We start from the raw sequence: 11,200 nt of genomic DNA, 5'->3' as shown, positions 1-11,200 counted from the left end.
AATTTATTTACTTACTTTAAAATATATATGAGGGTCATTTAGCATATAGCCTTTTGGAATTGTTTGCTTTACCCTTTCAAATTGGTGTTAAAAACATTCAACAAAAGTACAAATGTTCTCTTATGTTTCATGTTTTTAAATGTAGGAGTAGTTTAACAGATATCTTATTCACCAAAACCAAACAGCTTACATCTCAATAAAATGTTAATAAAGTGCAACAATCAACAATCATACATTTCCAGGACTTAATGACAGAGAAATATCTTCATAATGAGTGTTATAACCATTGAAAATCAAAAATTAAGGCCACTGTTGGTGAGTGTAAAGCTGCGTGTATGTATGAATGTATGAATGTGTGTAAAGATGGTGTGAGTCATGCTACATTACAATGTGAACCATCTGTCACCATGAGTTGGACATGTAAAGATGCACTTTCTCACGCCTGAGGGGTCCAGAAGCATTAGTGATTTTCGATGAACGTGTTATTCCACAGCAGGTGCTGACATCCTGCATGAACATGTCTACAGTATGTTTCAGTTTGTGGTGGGGTGAAGCATTGTCACCCAAGCAGAATGGGTGAAACTATTTTTTGAAGCATATTAATATGTAAAAAAGTGTCTGTAACTACAGGGAATTGGTGCATGTAGAACGAGTGAAGTCACAACCTCACATTAATGGCTTGGCCAATACTTGGACCAGCTGTTCGATGGGACCATGATAAGGGGGACACTTTTGGAAATGATGACACATTAATGTAGCTTCACACAGTGCTATATTTCTCGGTCTTAATGTGAAAGCATTATGCTAAATGTCATAAGTCATTCAGCATTCTGTCCGTTTGGCTTTTGTTCAGCACTCAAAACAACTGCAAAACAAACCCTACTAGAATTAAGCCAAATATATTTCTTTGCTTTAAAGAAAATAATTCTGACAATAATGTGAGTAAATTTTGCTTGGCTAGTATACTTAAAACTAGCATGTAAATGTTGCCACTTTCAGAATGTAATGTTCCTTAAAACAAGGAAAACCAGAAAAAAGAATCTGGACAAATGTATTAAGAAATGTTTACTTACAATTTGTCTTCCTTTTGTTCACCCTAACCCTAAGCTGATTATAAGAATGTATACACAATTAATACAGTATTACAATGTCTTATATTTTCACACACTAAAATCTGTGTTTTAGTTTGGTAATTAAAGCTTATTAATATCTTATTATCACAAAGTTTGATGTTTTTTTTTTTTTACAGTGCAGTTCATGCTTGCCAAGATTATTTTATTCTTCGGCAAAAATAAGAACAATTTCCCAGAAACAATGCTTATTTTTCTTTCTTGAAACCCGATTTTTGCAGGGTAGGTTGCAGTTTTGGCCTTTGGTCTATTCATTATTTTGCATTGGTCTCACTGACATCCTACACGTTTTGTACAAATATATATATATATATATATATATATATATATATATATATATATATATATATACATATATACCCGCGACCCTCTGGCAGAGGATAAAGCGGTAGATGATGACTGACTGACTGTATATATATACATATAATAAGGACAATGGTAGAAAAAAGTGTGAAACTTGGATGGGCTTCGGGACTTGATAGACTTCAAGAACAATGTGCTGTTTACCTTCTTTCTTCGGGATCAGTAGGCAACACGAACAACCTTTGTAAGTATTAATACTACTGCCCTGCCAGCATGTTCATGTGATCCCCATAAGGGTTCTATTCAGGCTGACAATAATGGGTCCCAAGCGGGTTTGTCTGTGGTTTCCATGGTGGCCTCACCTGTGTTTGCCCACATGGGCATCCCATGTTACTGAAACCATATGGGACCTGCATAATTTGCCCACTTGAAGCCAGTGCCCACTTCATAGCTTTTGCATGCTACCTGGGTACTAAATCTGCATGGTCTAAGGGCAAACACAGGAAATCACAAACAAACCCTGTGTCACATTGTCTTTCCCCCTCCTAAGGTGAGTTTCGTCCCAACTGCTTGTGGCCTTTTAACGGCATTGAAATAAATACTGCCTGTCGGTGCCACGTGCAGGTCGTTATCAGACTGGACCCGACTGGTAATTAGACGTGGGATCTTTGGGCTGCGTCAAAGAACTTCAAACAATCGTTTAAGAGCTTTTGAACTGTGATGGATACTTGTAGACTGGAGAGTGGAGAGGATGAGAAGACCTGTGACTGACAACTTCAAACTTTGGAGGGCAACATTGCACATCTCAGTGAACAGCCTGCCAAAATGTATTATCATTATTATTATTAGAAGAAGAAGAAATACTTGGAAGACGACTTTGTTGAAGAACTTCTGAAGTGTGAAGGGAAGCATTACAGCTCTCGATGTACCAGAAATTATAATTAGAAGAAGTAGAAGACTGCCCTCTCTTGAGGACATTCACCGCGTCACGCTTCCTCAGGAGAACAGCCACCACCTCTTTGCCCTGTGGCTGGTGTCACATGTTGGCCATGACATGCACATCACATATTCAGGGACAGTTAAAAGCAATTTACATTCAAAATAATGCATTAAAAACCCACTCACCCACATTTGACACCCATCGGTTCCTGGTGAACTTTCCATGATACGAGGATGAGGATGATGAATTTGGACTTAATGTTTTGCCCTGATGCTTTGGAACAGATAGTCTTGGCTTCATTTTCACTCCGGGAACATTTTGAGTGCGTCTCTAATATTGATGATGGAAAATCATCTTAATCCTTTCACTGATACCTCTGAACTGACAGCTGGAGCGACACTGCGTGGTATATCTTTGCACAGTTGATCTCCAAATGTTTGCCACATGGAACGGCGACAGCGGTTTGTGAGTCTTAGCAGCTCGGTAATTTCATTCCGGTCGGACTATGAGGGGCAGCCGCTTGGTATCGTAATGGGACAGGAAGTTGTGTTACAGACATTGGCGCCTGGCGTCTCTCCGTGACTTCTCGGTGCACCATCTTGGGATGTAAAAGATCCCAAACATGACATGACCGCATGTCTGTGGAGACAGCGTAACATGATGATCACAAACTTCAAAACAAGCTGCACAACATAACTTTCATGGTGGTGGCCTGACTCAACTCTCAGGAGGGTGCGCTGTGATGTTACTCAAACGCTGGCCACAGAGCAGAGAATAATATGTGTGGTAGAAAAATAGATACACAACATTTGTCTGTATGTAGCTTATCGCTTATTCTAAATAGACTGTAATTAGCTCATTTGATAATCAGATAAAGCTTTGCTGCATTACGTCTAACCCTTTTTACTTTGAAGGGGTCAAACAAAAGTGCTCTTTCAGGCTTAATACAAATTATCTCCAACAAAATGACCTTTGTAGCGTTTGGGAAAGTGAGCAGCGCTGAACTTTGGCGAGCAACACCTCATTAACCCTCCGTGGCCCTGCAGAGGCCGACACTCCATAGTATCTGTTTGCTCGCCTGGACACATGGTGCCCTCAGAATAACTACGAGGGGGGGTCACACAAATGAAACACTGGCCAACTCATCCACACACACACACACACACACATACAACAGCAGCCCGTTAGTTTGGCGCGGGTTGGAGGTGACATCCAGGGGATTTGTTTGTATGTATGCCACTGCTTGAGTGCATTCATGGCTTATGATTCACATAAATCATGAACAACACTGACCTGAACCCAGATCTGTTTCAGCTGTTTCCCACTATGAGGGGGAAGTTCTAACCAATTTCACTCCATTAATGCAGGGAACGTCTGTCTGTTGATGGCGTGACTGTCCATCAGGTCGTTTGACAGGCTTCAAACTTGGCAGGTGACTCACTAAGGGCACCAATGTGTGCAGAACTTGGCTAGTTTGACGATGTTCGGATAAGAAATGGCAGAGATGTTCCGTTTGATTTGCGTAGTTAGCAACTATAGAAAAGATTGAATGGGTACTGCACTACTGCATTCAAGAGGACTTGTCAAACACTTTTAAAGCTTAACTTATAAATGATACAATTATAGAAAAACACTGTCTTTGCGATATAATGTCTTATAGTTGTGAAATACACTTTACTCCCTGGTTTGTGTCTTTCCTTCCTGTCCTCTCTCTCTCTGTGTGTCCTCATCTTGCAGGTTGTAGGATCCAGAGGCTATTATTATTATTATTATAATATAATACATATTTACCTGTATGTTTGACTGTCAAGATTTTGTTTCTGCGTTAAAAATTCTCAAATCACTGTCCATCATCCATCCGTAATTATTGTTATAGAATGAAAAAATAAATACCCAAGGTACAACACTTACTGTAGTCGTAGTTGGGAAATGGATTGCTTGAAGGAACTGTATCCACCTCTGCACCACTAGGGGGCGAAACACCCCTTTCAGATTGTTAGTATTTGGCACTTTCCAGTTCAGCATTTGGTTAATTGTTTATATATTATAATTATAATTGCTTGTCAAGCACCAATCCAGGTCTGCCTACCATCTATTCAGCCATTTTTCACCACTTAATCATACAGGAGGGTCGCGGGGGAGCTGGCATAGGGGGAAAGGCAGGATTTTTGACTGTGGGAGGAAAATGGAGAATCCAGAGAGAACCCGCAAACACACTGAGAAAACAGAAAGGTCTAACCAGGGTCAGAGCAGGTGACTTTTTTGCTGTGAGGCAACAAAGCTAGCCACTTCACCACTGTATGGACCCTCCCAATCATCCATTTATACACCCATTCACACATAATGCATTTCTTTAAGCTGAAAGAGCATAAAATTGTTGTCCTCGTCAGTCCAAAAGAACGTTATTGTATTTATTATTTCCAAGTTTCAGCCAAAGGTGGGAACTGTGGAGCATATACAGAGCGTCTTGAGAGCACCTCGGGTCAGACCAAATGTGTATACATGCAATGTGTTAGTCTGACTTTGAGAGAATCAATTTAGTCCAATTTCAGTAGAACTCAAATGTTTTCATGTATTTTTAAGTCAAGTTTTTGTTGGATTCCCACAATAATTTGTTTTCTTCTGAGGTCACGTAAAAGTTTTATCCAGGCAGTTGATTTTGTATGATGTAAGAAGCCTTTTCTCATCCTATAGCTACTTTAAGTACTGGATCTCTTGTGTCTCTGGTCTTCATTTGTGCTTAATTACATGTCCATATGCGTCTGTTATCCTAAACTCTTGACCTTTTTCACAAGCAATTATTTATCTATTTACATAAATTTAGTTTAATTTACCTTTTTTATGTTTTGTTTTATTATGTTTTTTTTGCAACTGCCAGTTCAGCAATGCAAAACTAAAATCCTAAATTGAAGAATATGGTTAGTGCGAGGAATCTGTGGCTATCAGAGGTTTACACTTGGAACATGTGAACTGATGCTAATCATGTGCACGGGGATTACAAACACCTAGAATATGCAGCTGTATGTGGGCCAGTGTATGTGTGTATGTGTGTGTGTGTGTGTCTGCCCTTTGCACAGGCAGTTTGTAATCAGCTGTCACAGTGGAGTCTGTCAAAATCGCAGCAGTGGAAACGAGGTTCAGTCTCAACACTGATCCATGCAGCAGCAGCAGCAGCAGCAGCAGCAGTGAGGGCAAAGATTCATCCCGCACTTCTACAACAAACTGCTGTGTTTGTCGGTTCTGAACATGGTTGTGTGAGTGTGTGAGAGTGTGTGTGTGTGTTTTTGCCTGTTTTCAGACTTCAGTGCCTGTTTTAGGAACAGAGAAGAAACAAAGGTAGGATTGCAAAGTAATCAATGAATAAGCATGGTGAACATGAAGAAATCAGTGTCATTTGTGCTAAATATTCCACTTTACATTGTCTTCATATAAATGATGTATTATCAAGAAGCCAATGAGCAATGGCAGGTTGTTCTGCATCCATCTGCGCATCGATATGTTTCACCCCAATGTCTTTCAGTTCTCTGACTCATGATAATGCTATGCCACGACATGGTATCTATGATGTTTCCCGGTTCCAGATGTTGTGTGTGTGCATGCATCGGCTATCACGGTAAAAGTTAATCAGCAGTTAACCGCTAACCTTTTTAGTAAATTTACTGTTATTGCCCCGAAATTTTAAGAATCAACATATAAAAACACGAGTTAACCTGCAAGTGAGGCCACGACTTTTGTTACCTCTTCAACAGTGCAATTTCCAAACAGCTGGTTGTCAATCTGGAGACTGTGATGCTAAATGGAATAGACCACTCTGAGATTGGGGACCAAGAAAATCAGATTTTTTTTTTTAAATTTGATCTTTACAAAAACGACAAAGTCATGCCTTTATTCAAATAAAATATAAAATGAAAGAGAATTCAAAGAGATTCTGTTGCTAGAATTGACAATGAACAACTATTAGCATATAACACACAATAATTATTGACGGTACAATAAGGGAAAATATAGTTTGTTTACGAGCACATTTTTGTCTTCGTAACACCAGGAGACTATTGTGGGTTTTTGTCTCCGACTGAAGACGTTTGAACCAAAACATCTTGTTTTGTCTGTATGATGCAACCGAACTGGGGTCACTACAGTTCCCCTTATTGTTTTTGTTGTTCCAAGTATAGACTCTCCATGGAAGTTGCAGCATCAGAAAACATGGTGCACATTACCGTGCACCATATACAGTCAGTGCGATGGTTGTTCATGTTGAAGATAAGTGTTCACACTCACCTTACCCGCCTCCAAACTGCAAATGATGTGACCACCAGTGTCACAAACTTTTTTGGAGGACGTTTCCTCAAAGCTGTTTCACACCTGCTGAATAAGCTGCTGTGAAGGTGCAGCTTCCAGAGTTCATGAGACCTAGTTTCTCAGAGTTTTGTGCCATTCCATATAAATGTAAAGTCACTGACAGTGGTGATGGTTTATATGTAAGCTACAACAAATACAATACTAGATTCAGAACATTTTCATAGTGTAATAACCTGAGTTTTCTTCTTTATTTTGTTCTGCGTATGGAGATGATTGAGCTGGGCCTCGCTGACGGCAGCCTGATCGACGAGCTGATGGAGCTGACGGCTCAGAACATCAGTCACCTGGAGATCAAGGAGCACTTCAACGTCGTCAAGGAGATTGGCAGAGGGAAATATGGCAAAGTGCTGCTGGTGACGCATCGCTTCAGGGGTATGTCGCTGCAGTTTTTAATCTCTGACAGTGGAGACTGAGTCTATTAAAAAATGAAACTAATATAATCATGTTCATAAAATAATTCAATAGTTGAAGCAAATAGAAAGGCTTTATTTTAAGTGTAGTTGACACACACAAAAAAAAATGTTTGTCTCACCTAATAAAATGTACACTCACTAAAATAAAGTCGGAGATGACACAGGAGATGTCCAAAACTGCCTCCATTAGTCAGTTCAAATGTTCTATTTGGTGATTTCACTGTTTGAGATTGTTCATTTTGATTACCTCAGTGACTTCTGTGTACAGTCAAAAACAAAGACTGCATGAGGGTAAAATACAGCAGCAAACATATTATGAAGATGGCATACACTAAAGCTTGGGTAGATTTTATTAGGTGAGCCTTTTAGGGAATGGTTAAAAAATGCTTTAAATGAGAGGGAGTGTCCATATCACAACCTGATTCCTAGTGTCGGGCACAGTCAGGGCTGATCTTGTATCACATACTGGACTGAACTATCACTTTCTGCTTTATTTAAATTCAATACACAAATGTTAGGAAATGGAGGTTTGAAAGACAGTAGTTTAAGGTACATGTAAAGAAACGTTACTTTTGTTTTATGTGAATATAGAAATTTAGAAGGGAGACGTGAGATTCTTTACCTGAGCAAAAAAGAAAAGCACCCCATGAATGCCATTAATGGGTGAACGGTTTGAGGTTGTCGTAAAGCAACAGTATTTTAGCTCATTATCTGAATGCAATAATCTTAATCAGTCTCAATGAAGTAGTCATAGATATTTCTCTGACTGTGCAATTGTATAAGAAAAAAGACTGAGTACTATTATTAGGACTGTTAATTCACCCAAAGTATGGATGGTCTGCAGGGACCCCCATGGCCTTGAAAGTGATGCCCAAGGCCTCGACTAAGCTGCAGGGCTTTCTGCGGGAGTACTGCATCTCCTTACACCTGTCCCATCACCCCTGCATCGTGGGCCTCTTTGGCATTGCCTTCCAGTCTAATGAGCACTACTGCTTTGCCCAGGAGCTCGTCATTGGCAGGGACCTGTTCGCTGTCATCCAGCCAAAGGTGAGTCGAACAAGACCAAGAGACTTAAGGGCTTTATTTTAACAATGATCCCATGATCGGAAACATGGGAGGCAAGATCAATAAACATTAGTCGCAGAAGCAACTCTTTCGCATCCCTCGGCATTAAGGTATCCTTCCATGTCTGAAAGAGACGCAGTTGACTCCAACCTAAATCCACTGGCGATGCATTTAGACACTCAAAGCAGAGCTGGGGTAAAATAAAAGTCAGAGTGTGAGCCAATAGTGCATATCCATTCCATGACAGAATGTGAGGGTTGGGGACCAGGATAGAAGGACTGTGGTGAAGGTCCGGGCCAAGGATTGTGGTTAAATATCCAGGTTAGGCTTAGTGGGTATCCACTGTTGGCTCGCACTCTGACTTTTATTTTAATGATATCATCAACATTTCCATGACAAATACTATATCATAAATTATTATAAACAATTTAGCATGCATTCCTCTTGGCGTCTAAATGACCCGCCAGTGCGTTTACTATGGAGTCCATTGAAATCCCGTCTTTTTCAGACATGGAAGAATACCTTGTGCTGCTGAAGGACGTGACAGGGCAGTGGTGTACAACTGTCTTTGGATGAGAACGAGCTGACAGAAGATGTCGCTGCATTTCAAAAGGGTTGAAATCAGTCTCTCATCACAGTGTTTCATTCATATCTGACCTATTTGTCCAGATCACATCAATACCACACATACATGTGAGCTATGGCCTTTAAAATCAAACCCTATATGGCAGAACATCATGAGGAACATTTTTCCAATGCGTGTATTGGTTGAAATGTTCCTGAACTTATAGGACAGCGAATGCTGTGGCAGTAGTCCTCCACACACTGCCGGTCTTGCACTTGTGTTGTCCAAGGATGCACGGAGACCAGAAGATCCAGGGGTCAAAGCGGTTGGAAGATGATCAGCTCTATTTTTATTTCTTTTAATTGAGTTAATCCTCTCGGCAGCCCATGGTTGCTGGTTTGAATCCTGACAGGTCAAGGACCAGGGTACATCTGAGCAACACACACCATTGGTCCCCATTGACTGGGTTAATTGGACACTCAGAAATTGACACCAGCCATGGAGGGAACTCACCCAGTTTACCCCTTGTGCCAGTTCCAATTCCGGATAAATGTCAACTCAGATATCGCGGGTCGCTGAAAAAGCAGTGGTCTCCGCTAGAGAGGGAGAAGCCAAAAGAATCTTTATTAAAGACAAAAACAGTATCATTTAAAACTGTATCAGGCTGTCGGACTGTTTTTGAAAACGTCTCTCCTGCTCTTTTAACTTGCCCAGGTGGGTATTCCAGAGTCTTCGGTCAAACGCTGTGTCCTCCAGATCGCCAGTGCTTTGGAGTTCATCCACAGCCATGGCTTGGTCCACCGCGATGTCAAGCCTGAAAACATTCTCCTGCTGGACACTCACTGCAGCCAAGTCAAGCTAGCAGACTTTGGCCTGGCCCAGAAGCGAGGGACCCTAATACGATTCATCACAGGAACCCTGCCCTACATGGCCCCGGAACTGTGCTCCATGGTTCTGCTGGAGGGCCAGACAGAAGTGACCACTGCACCCCTCAGTGTGGAGCCAAGCCTGGACACCTGGGCGTTCGGAGTGGTCATCTTCTGCATTCTTACGGGCTACTTCCCCTGGGAGTGCTGCATGGACTCAGACGACTTCTACCAGGAGTTTGCTGACTGGTGCAGGATGGAGGAGAGACCTGACACTGGGGAGGATTTTCCTCCTCTGTGGCAAAGGTTCACTCCAGAGGCCATGGAGATGTTTGCTAAGCTCCTGGATTTGGATGCAGGAAGGAGGTGCACAGTGGGGGAAGTGAGAGCATACACGGAGAAGGACTGGCTTAAGAAGCCTCAGGATGAGCCGAAGAAGACAACGGAAAAAGAGAAAGTCGGCGTCTGCAGAAACAGCTCTGGTCATAACAAGATGGAGGAACATGTAAACGCTTAGTGACTCAGACTCTTGTTTAATCTTTGGCTTAATGCACACAAAAAGAATCTGCTAATGGGGTAAGCTAATTTAGCTAGGCTAGAATACTTAAAACTAACTTGTAAATCTAGCTACTCTCAGGCTATAATGTGCATTAAAATGGCAAAAACAGGCCAAAAACTAGACAAAACTATTGCCCCAGATTTGAGAAAGTTGTATATACCACAAACAAAGAAACTCATATAATAAATGTTGTGCTTCCTTTACTTGGTGAAACTGACTTAAGAATGTATACATTATAATTTCTTAATCTGTGATGGTGAATTTATTTTACCAGTGGAGAAGAAAACACAAACCAGGAGCAGTTGGGTTTTCATGCAAACCATTGTTTTAGTTTATTACCAGGTAATTAAAGCTGAAAGTAGCAGATAGATGTTTTTTTTTTCTTCAATTAGATAATTTTTCTTGTGAAAAACCGTTTTAGGAAAGGAAAATGTAAATAGAATTGTGCTTATTTTACTTCTCTAGGAAAGTAATGTGTGTTTTTTAATTTCATGGTTGTTAATAAAGTCTGTGTTACTGAATATTTCTGTTTCAGTTCTTGCTGTGTTTAGTTAGTAAAAAACCCAAAAACCCACTGTTTACTGTGTGTGGACTAACCGTTAAATAGTTTTCTGCTATTTATACCTTTGGAAATATTCAATGTCGTCTAGTCTGCCATTTGATCTGAACCTTGGAGAGAGTAAGCGAGCCAAAAAAACAGTGAAAATGGGATATTAAAGATGGGAACTGCTGACTCAGCATTACAACTATTGGGAGTTGTAAAGGAAACAGGAAAATGTCACAATTCGCAACCAATTTTCCTCAATAAATGCACACGTTTAGGTTAGGTTAAGATAAGGTATAAAAATGTGATTCCAGACACACAACCATCAATTGTGAGTCACTCTTAGTTGTCAAAGTTGCCTTTGTTCCTTAATCCTCCTGGATCACTGCTCTTGTTGGTTCTTCAGCACAGATCAGATTTATTTATTCCCAAAGTCCATCAACATGTCTCTGTCAG

The 11,200-nt window shown here is 40.7% G+C and overlaps 1 protein-coding gene across 1 annotated transcript; it reads left to right on the top strand.

Annotated features, from left to right (window-relative positions):
- The first annotated feature begins 5,479 nt into the window (after nt 1-5,479).
- On the top strand, nt 5,480-10,470 carry si:dkey-8e10.3 (serine/threonine-protein kinase SBK1). The gene is made up of 4 exons (XM_058641924.1): nt 5,480-5,709; nt 6,942-7,104; nt 7,990-8,192; nt 9,490-10,470. Exons 2-4 carry the CDS (start codon nt 6,942-6,944, stop codon nt 10,156-10,158), a joined length of 1,035 nt encoding a protein of 344 aa, XP_058497907.1. The 5' UTR covers nt 5,480-5,709; the 3' UTR covers nt 10,159-10,470.
- The last annotated feature ends 730 nt before the right edge of the window (nt 10,471-11,200 follow it).

Source organism: Solea solea, chromosome 11 (genome assembly GCF_958295425.1).
Source record: "Solea solea chromosome 11, fSolSol10.1, whole genome shotgun sequence".
Classification (NCBI taxonomy): domain Eukaryota; kingdom Metazoa; phylum Chordata; class Actinopteri; order Pleuronectiformes; family Soleidae; genus Solea; species Solea solea.
Note: the sequence above shows the minus strand (reverse complement) of the source record. Positions and strands in the feature narration are given on the sequence as shown.

What these genes read in the sequence shown, in the direction of transcription:
- si:dkey-8e10.3 (XM_058641924.1), top strand. Translation starts at nt 6,942, where the DNA reads ATGATTGAGCTGGGCCTCGCTGACGGCAGCCTGATCGACGAGCTGATG. An exon ending in GGTGACGCATCGCTTCAGGG is followed by an intron (nt 7,105 to 7,989) that starts GTATGTCGCTGC and finishes GATGGTCTGCAG; the next exon opens with GGACCCCCATGGCCTTGAAA. An exon ending in TCGCTGTCATCCAGCCAAAG is followed by an intron (nt 8,193 to 9,489) that starts GTGAGTCGAACA and finishes TAACTTGCCCAG; the next exon opens with GTGGGTATTCCAGAGTCTTC.